The 13,549-nt window shown below is 34.1% G+C and overlaps 1 protein-coding gene across 4 annotated transcripts in view; it reads left to right on the top strand.

Annotated features, from left to right (window-relative positions):
• LOC122904336 (MDM2 binding protein) overlaps positions 1-13,549 on the top strand; it is a 74,780-nt gene that overhangs the window by 5,945 nt on the left and 55,286 nt on the right. For 2 of the 4 annotated variants that reach the window (XM_044245028.1, XM_044245026.1), the window contains exons 5-10: positions 1,650-1,708; positions 3,608-3,752; positions 4,753-4,870; positions 7,394-7,528; positions 9,330-9,424; positions 10,231-10,303. In XM_044245028.1, the coding sequence (XP_044100963.1) occupies positions 1,650-1,708; positions 3,608-3,752; positions 4,753-4,870; positions 7,394-7,528; positions 9,330-9,424; positions 10,231-10,303 (625 nt within the window). The remainder of the gene's footprint in view (positions 1-1,649; positions 1,709-3,607; positions 3,753-4,752; positions 4,871-7,393; positions 7,529-9,329; positions 9,425-10,230; positions 10,304-13,549) is intronic. The other 2 variants (XM_044245027.1, XM_044245029.1) reach the window with 2 other exon arrangements.

Raw genomic sequence — 13,549 nt, 5'->3', positions numbered from 1 at the left:
GTATGCTTACAATATCTTACTTTCTATAATATATTTCTATAATGTCTTTTCTTTTTCTTTCTATAGAATCTTTAAAATGCTTAACATTAGACAGTATTTTAGCCACAAGAGTGAAGGTTAAATGTTTTAGCAGCTATCAGAAGGCAATTTTAGTTCATTGAAATTGTCAGTTCTTTATCTTGGAAGATAGGCAATTTGGGCCTTTTATTTGAATAAAACTATTTAAAATGGAAAACTGGGCATCTGAAAATGTTTAGTTTCTTAAGCTTACAAAATTGCAGGAACCATAAAAAGTGATACTCTCATTAATATGTTATTTTCCTAAAGATAAATTCTGCCTGATTATGAATTTTAAGAGCTCAAATAGAAACTTTATTTAAGATGAAAAACTGGCATTCAAACTCTAAAAATGTGATTTTCATTTTGCTATTTGAGGTTGAAATATATGATTTCTTCAATTTATGTATATCTTGAACATTTAGACACTTTAAAATGTGTAGTTCCTGAGGATTGTATAGATGATTGGGTTCACTTTCAGGGCTTTTGAATTGTGGTACAATATACAAGTTGGTCCAGGTGACAAAAGTTGTGATTATTTTTTTCTTCATGAAATGTCCCATCTTGGACTCATCATTAGTACCTCTCATTTTAGTCTTCCATAATATCTCATTACAAATCCCACTTCTGTTTCTTGCAGGATTCATGTATTATAATATTTCTGTAAATTACTGGACACTTTAAAAATTCTGTTTTCCTCTTTTCAAATTGTATTTGTTTGTACGATTAATGAAAGGAGATTTTGTAGAACTGAGCAAAAGGTATTGAACCAGGGGTCATTAGCGGTGGTTTCTAGGTACACGATGGTGGGCCGGTCACTCCACTTCTCTGGTCCTTTATTTTCTCGTCCATGAAGTGTTGAGATCCTTTCAGGTGATTTCTAAGGTGCCTTCCCCTCTTAGAGTTTTTATCATCCCAGGTTTTCCCACCATTATTAAAAGATGGTGAGTAATTATTTCTAGTAAGTGACCTAATAATTATTTCCACAAGAGGGAGCTTGAAAACTATACTTTATCGGAGATACCTTAAGTTTTCTAGACAAAGGATTTAAGTAACTTTATGTTATGTTTATGTTTATGTTTATGAATTTTTGAGGAAAAAAATCATCATTTGGATAAAATGAAAAGATTTTGAGGAATTGGAGGACATCATCATAATTTCCAACTGGGGCTATTTTATGCCATTCAGAGAAAAGCAGTATCCTTCTTTATTAAACCCTTAGCAATACTTACTTTTAGGGTTCAGAAAAATGTTTGGTCTAATACTTAGGATTTATGTTTCATATACTAGGTATAATTTAGAGGTTCCCCCCACCCCCGTTTTGTTAGTGTTGTTTGTTTTTGATGGTGTGGCTAAAAACTTGGACTCGGTGTGTAAATCTTAGCTTCTACACCTACTAGTTATGCGACTGAGGCAAATTTGTTTAAGGATAATAATATTAGTAGTGTCTCATGGATTGTCATGAAGATCACATAAGATAATGCATTTAACATACTTAATAGTATCTGGCACATGGTCCATTTAATATTACCTATTATTATTATTATATGTAATGTGAGGATGTGTTTTTCTAACTTACCCTTTTATTTTAGCCTATATGAAGAATCTGCAGAAAATTTGCATCAGCTGTCCGATAAAATTCCTGCTCCTGGTAATATTTTATGACTGTTTTCAATAATTCATATCTTATCTTATACTTACTGTGAATGAGTGATGAATTCAGTCTTTATGCTAGTGTTCTCACTTCTAATTTCAAAATTCAAAATGAAAAAAAATTTTTTTTTAGAGGGAGTGAGAGAGAGAAAATCTTAAGCAGGCACCACACCCAGTGTGGAGCCCGATGTGGGGCTCCATCTTGGGACCCTGAGGTCATGACCTGAGCTGAAATCAAGAGCCATGGATGCTCAACCTACTGAGCCACCCACGTGCTCTGAAAAATAATTTTTTAATTGAAGTTGATACAAAACACAATCCACTACTTTAATAAAGTATATTACTGAGACATTATAGTTCTCATAATTGTTTTTATTTAAACAAAAATTAGAACTTAGAGAATTAAATACGCATCGTTTCCTTATGTAGTTATTACTAAGGAATGTTTCCTCTACATACCCTTGTTTTCCACAGTATGTTCTATAGAATACTAGTCCTATGAACAACTCTAGGAGAAAGAAGTTCTTTAACCTAGATCGTTTGGATAACATTCTTATGAGGTGTGAGGTCACTATATACATTATCGAGTAGAATGTTATACGGTAAAAGAAGCCCTTCAGTCAGGTGTCTTTTAAAATGATTTTATTTATTTGTTTGAAAGAGAGAGAGCAAGAGAGGGCACAAGTGGTGGAGAGGGAGAAGCAGGCTGCCAATTGAGCAGGGAGCCTGATGGAGGGCTCGATCCCAGGACCCTGGAATCATGACCTGAACCGAAGGCAGCACTTAACTGATTGAGCCACCCAGGTGTCCCTACTAAACATCTTTTTTTACAGAGCTCCCCACCTTTTTTTTCTACTATAATGGAAAGCATATTTTTTGAAATACTGCACCATACTTTTCTTAAAACTGTATTCTGTCTTAAATTTATCTTTCTTTGTGTCAGTCACGCAGCTGGCAGCTAAAGCTCAGTACAGTTTGGCATCTATAAATAATTTTGAAGAGATTTCTTGAATATTGTCATTGAAGGTCATTTATTAGGCAGATAGTTGTTGTGTCTATTGTATGTCATGTATTGTACTAGGAGCAGAGTATGTGATGATGAGTAAAGCATATGTGATTACCATGAAGGACTTGATAGCTCACCATCTAATCCTTACATTCAAGATCCTATTTTAGTGTAAAGGTCTCATATGGAAAATAACTGAATACATAGATAAATAAACATCAGTTTTTTAAATGAAATGTGTAAAATTAAAAATATGCGTTGAAATATATAGTTGCTGTTTTGGCAAATTATAATGCTTTCATTATCAAATTTCTATTTGGTTTCTGTTTCATTTATATTATCTTGGTCCTTTGGCAAATTTATAATTTTATAAAATGTGAAGTTTCATGCAGTTATACTTTTTTCCTTAAGAGCTAATGATGTTGTCAGTGTAACTGAGTTTTCTGAGTGTTTTATTGTCCTATAAAAAGAAATAATTTATTTGAACCTTATAATTTTATATTAATTCATTCTCTTTTGTGTAAATTAAGTATAGAAAAATATACTGAAATTTCCCAGGTTTTTTTCTCTGTTCAGTACAACAATAGCATTGGTGTTCTCAAGAGCAACATATATAATTAAGCACTGGCACATAATTGGCAAGTAATTATGATAGACTCCATTGTTTCCTGGTATATGCTAGCTATTAAAGATAACATGCCTTTAAATCAAATGATTAACATTTAGAACTTTTGAACTTCTAAAGATATGTTTTGTTTTAAAGAATTTCAGAAGTTAAAGTTAAAATCCTTCTTTGTCTTCCAAATAAACATAAAATTCAGTGTTTAGAGTACTATTTTGAGACATATATGATTTTTAAAAAATTATGAAAATGCCTTATTCTCTTTCTAGGTCGAGCAATGACAGATATAGTACTGTTGCCTTCTGAAAAAGATCCTCCTAGATTGAAAGACTGTCTGCCAGCTGTAGGAGCACTAAAACATCTGAAGGAATGGTATTCAGCAAAGGTTACCATAGCAGGAAATCACTGTGAAGTGTAAGCTGCTTTGTTCATATTTGCTCACAGTGTTTCTGTTTTTACAGTTAGCATGGTATCCTGTTTTTAACAGACTTAGATTTGAAGATTTTTTTTTTAATGTGACAAGATAGTTTTATGTCATACTGTTCTTAGAGGTTTATCTATTGAGAAGAATCTAGATTTTTCTCGTTTCGTACTTTATAGTCCTGAGACATTTAAGTTTTTAGTAAATATCATCAGTGCTGTTTTATAACCATTATTGAGCATTAATTATCTAAACACACTGTGTGCTTTTAAATAGGTACATATTGTCCATTGAGCACCAGGATGAATACCCTGGATACAGGGATACACTGGATTTGTTACTTGTTTGTTTTATGTGAAATGTAGAAACAAGTATGTCCTGTTGTGTTTTATATTTTAGTAACGACAAATTGTATCCTTAAAGAAGTATTCAATTGGACTTAACTTCATGATTTTATTCATTTAACAAATGTTTATTGAGCACTGACTTTATGCCAAGCACAGCAATAGATGCTGATGAGTTAAGAAAGAGAGGTTTGATCTAGTTCACTGAAATATAGGGAGAACTAGGAATTGCTAATAGCCATGATCATCTGTGGTAAGTGCTTCTATGCAATTCCATACAGAGCTGTAGGAGAAAAATTTTAGGAACACCGTTCTCCCTTTGAAGATAAAGTGCTGATAACTAAGTCTGTGTATCTGTGTACATGTGTATATATCAGGCACACTTCAGCTAATAAATAGTAATAGGAAAATCTGTTCCTTCATCTGTAGTGTTAAGAGTAATTCCTCTTAACAGGATAATGAGATTAAACAGACATGTAATAGTGACTCCCTCAGGGACTGACTTAAGGAATGTTTTATAATATTAGTAGATAAAAGCCGTGATAGAAACTTTGCATTTTTGCCTGTTAGGATTATAGTTAACTATAACCGTTAAATCTAAGGAAGATATAAAACCCTGTATTTAACCATCATAATCTTTTATTTGTAGAAATTGTCAGAAAATTGCAGAATACCTCTCTGCTAACGTTGTATCTTTAGAAGATCTCAAAAATGCTATTGACTCAAAGGAATTATGGAGGGGAAAGATTCAGATATGGGAAAGAAAGGTAAGTGGATTTCTCAGTTATCACAGTTTGCAAAGCAGGACTTTTAGCTTTATTTACAGCACAGATACTTGAAATGAATTTGAATGACAATGTACCTCATAAAGATGTTCTAGAATAGCTCTAAGAATTTTGTGTGATAATAGGAATGTTCTGCCTGTGCTAATAATACAGTAGTCATTGGCTTAGTGCTACTGAGCACTTTATGTGTGATTATATATATGATTATTTCAACCAAAAAATAGAATTTTTAACTTTATTTTAATTATATAGTCACCATGGTTATCTTTTGGACACTGCAGCTCTAGAATCTAAGAGTCTTTTAAAAATACAGAATTTGACATTAGTTGAGTTCATGTTGTTTATCCAAGATGCCTTATTTCATTACATGTATAGACTATTAGAAAGCTGCTTAGAATATCTCTTAACTGTAATACCACTTTTTTTTTTTTTTTTAAGATTTAATTATTTATTTTTAGGGAGAGAGTGGGAGGGAGCAGCAGCCTGGACATAGGGAGAGGGAAAGAAAAATCTCAAGCAGACTCCTCACTGAGCACGGAGCCCAATACTGGGCTCAATCTTACCACTCTGAGATCATGACCTGGGCCAAAATCAAGAGTCAGACGCTTAACTGAGTGAACCACCCAGATGCCCTGTTGTAGTACTACTTTAAGTGATCATTACTCTCTACTAATCAGCTCTCTGGTTTTGAATAACTTTTTTTTAACCTCACAAGATCCTAGATTTCTCAACTACAAGATGAAAATATTAGATCAGTTTAACTTCTCTAATCTTAAATTTCTATGAGGTTCCAATTCTATTTTGGCATCTTTTATGATGAATGAATATGTTTAGTGGCTTTTATAAGTTGTGTGCTTGTTAAAGCATGCATCTAGTATTTTACATATTTTTGAATATAGGCAAAACTAAATAAAATTTCTTGGGACACCTGGGTGTTTCAGTTGGTTAAGCATTTGCCTTTGGCTCAGGTCATGATCCTGGGGTCCTGGGATTGAGTCCCACACTGGGCTCCTTATTCAGTGAGGAACCTGCTTCTCCCTTTGCCTGCTGCTTCCCCAGCTTGTGCTCTCCCTCTCTCTCTGACAAATAAGTAAAATCTTTAAAAAAAAAAATACCAAAAATCGTAAATTTTCTCAGTGTTTGTTCAGGGTGACTTGAGAATATGAGTTGAGTCTTGTGTTTCTATAAAGATTTATTGCACTAATTACTAGATTTTTTTTTCCTTTTCAATTCACCCTTGACTATGGCTTAATAAAACTTCTAATAAGACAATAGGACTTAATGTGATTAGGTCCTTCTTGCTGATTTACATGCTGTCTCATCCTTACCTTAGGAAATACCAGTCTGCAGGTAACCCTTCTGTACAAGTGGTTTTAATGTAAACAAACCACATAGCCATCTGAAGTGTGTAGGATAGAATTAGCTAGAATTGTTTTTCTATACATTTTTTGAAACTACATGTTTGCGTATATAAAATAATGGCAGAGTTCTCTTCATGTGATTCTTTTACTCTTTTATGAATAGGAAATTAAATGCTTATATTGCCACAACATGAATGTAAAACTTGAAATCACTTGTTTTGGTGGAGAATAGCTTTTAGGGTAGAGGCATTATAGTGATTAAAGACATAGATTCTGGAGTTACATTGTCTACATTCAAATACCTACTCTATTTCTTGCTAGTTTTGTGTGACACATTGGGTAATAGTTAGCCTTTTGGTGCCACAGTTGCCTTCATGTGTAAAATAGGTATCATAATAACTCCTATCTTATAGATTTTTATGAATGTTAAATTATGTAAAGCACAAAGTAACCACTCATTAAATGTTAGTATCATTGTTACCATTACTATGAGTACCCCTACTATTACTGCTTCTGCAGGAATTGATCTTTTCATCAACAACTTATTTTGAAAGAAAACTATGTGTTAGGCCCTGTCCTAAGAATTTGTTTAAATAAGACAGACAAGCGCTGTTGATAGGAAGTGATAGGAAGTGATAGGAAGCCAGATATTGAACAAGTATATGTAAAGGAGATTGTTTGGCTCTGTGGTTGCACAGAATAGGCTTAGTATACTCTTGTGGGCTGGTATAGAGCCGAGGAGACCCTTTCATGAGAAGATCCATATGTAAGTTAAAACAGGAAGGATGTGTACATAAATGGAAGAACCACATTTTGAGTTGAGGAATCAAAAATGTTATTTCTTGGGGCACCTGGGTGGCTCAGTGGGGTAAAGCCTCTGCCTTCGGCTCAAGTCATGATCTTAGAGTCCTGAGATCGAGCCCCTCATCAGGCTCTCTGCTCAGTGGGGAGCCTGCTTCCTCCTCTCTCTCTCTCTGCCTGCCTCTCTGCCTACTTGTGATCTCTGTCTGTCAAATAAATAAAATCTTTTAAAAAAATGTTTTTTCTCATGGTTTTCTTCTCAATTTTTACATTGCAATAAGATGTATTCGTCTTTGTAAGTTTATTCATGGTATTTATAACTGTTCTCTTGGTTTCTTTTCAGTTTGGATTTGAAATTAGTTTTCCTGAATTTTGTTTAAAGGGAGTCACACCTAAGAATTTTAGTACATCTAATTTAAATCCTTGCATTCTTGCCAAAAAGGTAATACCATCAAAGGATAAGACTGTTTTACCAAAGGTAATCTATATTTAATTCATTTTGCAGTCATTCATTCATGCATATTTTTGTTCTTAAAAGATATGTTTGACTCTTGAAATTACCGTTTCTAATATATGTGCTTAAATGGGCTCACTGGTGTAATTTTTATTATAAGTATAATTAAGCACTTAAATTATACTATGTTATCATCATTGAATGTTGGGAAAACTACTGTTATTTTATTTTTAAAATGGAATGATCCTAACTTTAGATCATTATAGGCCTGAAACTTCCTTTGGTGAGGCCTTTCTATGGGAACTTTCTAAGACTCGGTGTGGAGGGAATATGGTACTCTGGAAAGAGAACAGGCTTTGATGTTAGGTAGACCTGGGTTTGAAATCTGACTCTGTCACCTCTAAGGCGTTGTAACCTGCACAGATTGACTAACTCATTTGTGAAATGAAGACAGCAACATACTTACCTTACAAAGTTATTATGAAGGTTAATTGAGGAAAGGGATCACAGTACCTTCATTCACAGTTTAAGAAGTATTAGGTTGTGTCCCATATCTCCATAGATTCATTCTTAAAATGTAAATAAATATGAAATACAACAATTTAAAAGGGTTTAGTTGGTTGACTTTTTTTTTTACATTGGAAAAAATAACATAAGAGATGTTTATATAGAAGCCTTTAGAAATTCACTTTAAAAGACCCAGTTAGAAAAAAATTTTAAAAAGACAAAAAAAAAAAAAGACCCAATTCAAGAATGTGCAAAACAATAGTCCTTGAAGTTACAAGGATGTCAGATCGATGGCTAATATTTTCTGATCAAAGTGTAGTACAAAAAAGGGCATATTTCTGATAGGAACACATTTCCCAATAGTTGTTTGGAATTGCTTACTTTAAGTAACCTACCATGGCCATCTTTCACAGGAATATTAGATTCTTTTCTACGGATTGTAAGACCGATGACCTCAATGTCTCTTCTTTCGTAGTACACCATTTAAGTATGAATAATGTATTTAAATGTTGCTGCTATTGACAGGAATCTTAGGGTACCATATATCTCTCTCTCTCTCTGTATACATATACTGTATATATATATATATATGTGTGTGTGTATTTATGTACACATAATATACACACAATTATATATGGTGAAATTACTCAGCTTTCTTCAAGTTTAAAACTTTGGGTAGTCTCCTCAAGATGGTTTTGTTATTCTTTGCCCTTCTTAGCCTCCACTTCTAAAATATTTGTCCTCCTTCACTAGCTCACTGGTAGCTTAGTTTTAGACTCTGCCCAAAGAAATACTGCAATTTTATTTCTCTGAGCGGATCTGTCTTTGTTAATTGGGACACTTGGCTTCACTAGCGCTGTTAACTTCTTCAGCATTTATTTCAAGGATTTTTTTTTAATCTCATCATACCACTCAATCTAAGTTCATCCTGGAGAATCTTCTCTTTCTCTCAGTCTTGCAAATTCTCTAAGTTTGGTTTCTTTGGTATCCTAGCCTCTTGGGCCACCTGTCTGTCTTGCTGAAAATAATCACAAAAAGTTGAGAACTCTTGTCTTTGCTTGTCTCTTTCTGGACTCATTTTTCCGTTTGTCAAAACTCTTTTCAGTTACTGAGAAATGTCTATGTCTCTACTCTGAAAGGTAGAATTAAAATGGAAAAAATTCTTGCCTGCTATAGAGGATTTAATTTTTGGCTTGCATAATTTGTAAACACCTGCTTTTGAAGATCCATTTTAAAGTTTTAAACTCTAATCACTAATTTGTTTGCTTTTATTTTATTTATAGAATTTAAAGTTTACATAATCTTATTTCTTTCCTAGGTTTTCCATTATTATGGCCCTGCTTTAGAATTTGTGCAGATGATAAAATTATCAGATCTACCCTCCTGCTATATGTCGGATATTGAATTTGAGTTGTATCCTTTTATTTACATGTTCATTTTAGATTACGTTTTCTTTGTCAGGTGGAATGTTGGAATGTTTCCTCCACATCTAGATATTTGACCATGCTGGGGTTTTTTTTCCCTTTAATCACATTCAGTATGTTTTTCGTTGCCATGGCTTTAAGAGAGGTTGTGCAACTTTCAAAAGGAAAAAAAATCCTCCTTAAAGTACTATATGCTTCTAGAATAGGCATGATATTGCTACTCATTGCTAACAGGGTAGGGAGGATGGAGAAATGTGAGGAATATGTGGAGAAAAACAGAGTAATTTACAGACTCCTGAAATGTACACGTTTCTCTTGCCATTGGCAGGATGGATAGATAAGCAGCAGGCCACTGTATCTTCTTATATACTTCGGTAAATACAAATGCCATCTCATATATCTGCAAATATTCAACATATTTTAGACTCTCTTTTAAGAAAAATAATTTTTCTTAATACACCTAAGAACAGAACATTTTATATAAAAAGAAATTGTTGCCTGGAAATGGAACACTAGCATAGTGTTCTTAAAATTTGTGTAGAAATTATGGTTTTTACAAATCTCTTTTTCTGATAGTTTCTAGGGATGCTCTTCATAGAAGCACTTTCTTCTTGGTGTATTTTCAGCATTAGAAAAATACTTTTCCTTAAGAAAAGCAGCAACTGTGAATTCCTACAGTTAAAATTTTTAGTAAATTAATCTAAGCACTTTGTGAATTAGACCACCAGACTGGTTTTAGGGAGTAGTATTGCTTCACGGTTACCATTCTATCATTTCTTTAACTCCTTAGTTCAGAGGGTTGACAAAAAACAATACCAGACAGAATTCCATGTTGTTTCTTGAGCAGATTTCTTCTCTGCGTGGGAAGGTATAGGTTTTTCACTTTGTTTTTAACTTAACATTTAAGGGTCGGTGAGAAAAGGGACTATAGTTTGTTAATCTGTTTTTGCATAATAATTTTGCTTCTTTAATAGAACAAAGGATTTTGGTCCTAATAGATATTAAGGTAACTTTGAACTTCCCATAATAACACCAAAGTCCTCTGCAGACATGAAATGATGTTAAGTTTTTAGAAGAGATTTTCAAAAATAAGCTTCATGACTGGTAATTTTGTTAGTTTTAAAATTTGAAGACATGTTAGATTATTGTTAACCTACTCCTTCAACATCTGATTTCAGTTATGTGAGAAGATATTCTCGTGCTTGCATTATCTTTTTTATGGTAGGACAGGTGGGTGCAAGTGAGAAAAACTTCTAAAGCCTCACTGTATTATCATTTGTAAGTTTTCAGTTGTTTTTTTTTTTTAAATCTTATTTATTTATTTGTCAGAGGAAAAGAGAGAGAGAGAGAGAGAGAGCGAGCGAGCATGGGGAGCGGCAGGCTGAGGGAGAAGCAGGCTCCCCACTGAGTAAGGAGCCCCGTGCAGGGCTGGATCCCAGATCCTGGGTACACGACCAAAGCCCAAGGCAGGCGCTTAACTGACTGAGCCACCCAGGCATCACTCCGTTTTTCTTTCTTCATTCTGGTGCTGTTTATGAGATTTGTGGCTATTTCAGTAATTTTATATATATATATATATATATATATATATACTTGACTGAATATACTACTATACTTGACTTTGCTAGATTACATATATATAATTAAAATTATTATTTATATTTTATATATTTAACATATTAAATATATATGAATATATTTATATATGTAAATATATTTTATATATTTGATATGTTAAATGTATAATTAAAATTATATATAATAATATTTAATTTTTATTTTTTAATTATATAATTTTAAAGATTTTATTTTTATTTATTTGACAGAGATCACAAGTAGGCAGAGAGGCAGGCAGAGAGAGAGAGAGGAAGGGAAGCAGGCTCCCCGCTGAGCAGAGAGCCCGATGTAGGGCTCAATCCCAGGACCCTAGGATCATGAACTGAGCCGATGGCAGCAGCTTAACCCACTGAGCCACCCAGGTGCCCCTATAATTTTAATTATAAATATGTAATCTCTGTAAAGTCAAGTATAGTTTTTAATGGAAAAAACTAAAAGTTTGCTTTTCTTTCTGGTTGTTTACTGTTTTTTTTTTTAAGATTTTATTTATTCATTTGACAGAGTTCACAAGTAGGCAGAGAGGCAGACAGAGAGAGAGAGGAGGAAGCAGGCTCCCTGCTGAGCAGAGAGCCCCACTTGGGGCTCAATCCCAGGACCTGAGATCATGACCTGAGCCGAAGGCAGAGGCTTTAACCCACTGAGCCACCCAGGCGCCCCACTGTTTGTTTGTTTGTTTGTTTTAAGATTTTATTTATTTATTTGACAGAGGGAGATCACAAGTAGGCAGAGAGGTGGGCAGAAAGAGAGGAGGAAACAGGCTCCCGCAGAGCAGAGTGCCCGAGGCGGGCTTGATCTCAGGACCCAGGATCATAACCTGAGTCAAAGGCAGGGGCTTTAACCCACTGAGCCACCCAAGCACCCCAGTTTACTGTGTTTCTATGAAAACAATTTTTAATGTACAGAATATTCATGGGCAGTATTTACTTAACATTATCTTACTGCTTTAACAACAAATAAACTATTTTGTACAATTCTGTAGGGAGGAAAATGATTATTATAGTTTCCCCATGGCACTATAGTCAAATGCTGGTTATAATTCCCTTAGAAAATTGATACAGTAAAAGAAATACAATTTGGGCCTTAAGATGCTTGACTCTAGATAATTTAAAATTTTGACTTTCTTGGTTAAGCGTCTGAGTCTTGATTTTGGCTCAGGTCATGATCTCAGGGTCATGTGATCAAGCCACATGTTGGGTTCCATGCTGAGTGTGGAGCCTGCTTAATATTTTCTTCCCCCTCTCCTTTTGCCCCTCCTCCCTTACATGTTCTCTCTCTCTCTCTGTCTCAAATAAATAAATCTTAAAGTTTTGACTTTTAGCCTCTTTTTCCATAAAATTAAGTTTTTGAATAGTGTGCCTAAGTGTTTATTTGATGAAGTATAATATTAGCCTGTGTTTACATCCTCTAAAGAATACCTCTAAAGAATGTGAATTTTTAAAAATTTATATTTTCTTATTCATCCAACATGTATCCTATTATGTGCTAGACACTGTGCTACTAGATATGAGGGGTCCAGTGATGGATTGCACAGATGAAGACTATCCTCACAGAACTTACATGTTGGTGGGGAAAAGAGAAAATCATAAGAACTATGAGGAGGGGAGCCTGGGTAGCTCAGTCAGTTAGGCAGCCGACTCTTGGCTTTAGCTCAGGTCATGATCTCAGGGTCGTGAGATCCAGCCCACTGTGGGGGTCTGCACCACGTGTGGAGTCTGCTTACGAATCTCTCTCCCTCTCCCCCACCCCTCACACTCCCCATTCTGCAACAAAGGAACTATGAAGAAAACAAGCAGACTGCATGCAGTAGAGTGATTAGGTGGACTTACTTTAAGCAGATTAATAAAATCATATAGCTCTATAAAAATATGCACATAGAAATCTTGCAGAGTTGTATAGTTAAGAAAAAAAAGAAAGAAAGAAAAAGAAAAAAAACACAAAGAATTTTTTTAAAAAATCTGTTCCTATTTTAAGCCAATTAACTAAATAGTTCTCCATGTAACCTCATCTAGTTCACCTAATTGGGGGGGCTCTCCATTCTAGGAAATGAGAATATCATTGATCATTAATCATTTCCCCTATGTTTTCAAATAGGGAAGGAGAAGAGTATGATAGAATAGAAAGTCTCAAGTAAGAATGAATGTACTTTATAAAACTTCGATTTAAATCCTAGTTCTTCCATTCACTGGCTTATAGCTTTTTAAATTGTGAATTATAAGTAATAATCCCTGTTTTACCTGTTGCAAAAGTTACAGTGAAAACCAAACTGGAGTATGTTTTCTAAACTGTCAAGTATGTTATAAACAATGGTTGATAACTAATTTTAGTGTCTTTGAAGTTTATCCAGCCCAAATGATAGGCAGGCATATGTGAAATATTTTCCTGAAAGGTATAAAGCCCCAAGTATCCTCTAGATATTTTGAAGATAAAATTTTTAGGAATTACTTTTATAGGTAATTTTTCAAGTCAAAATCAGACACATGGGGCACCTGGGTGGCTC

This window comes from Neovison vison, chromosome 4, assembly GCF_020171115.1.
Source record: "Neovison vison isolate M4711 chromosome 4, ASM_NN_V1, whole genome shotgun sequence".
Lineage (NCBI taxonomy): Eukaryota > Metazoa > Chordata > Mammalia > Carnivora > Mustelidae > Neogale > Neogale vison.
The sequence above is the reverse complement of the archived record's forward strand: the minus strand, read 5'-3'. Positions and strand labels throughout refer to the sequence as shown.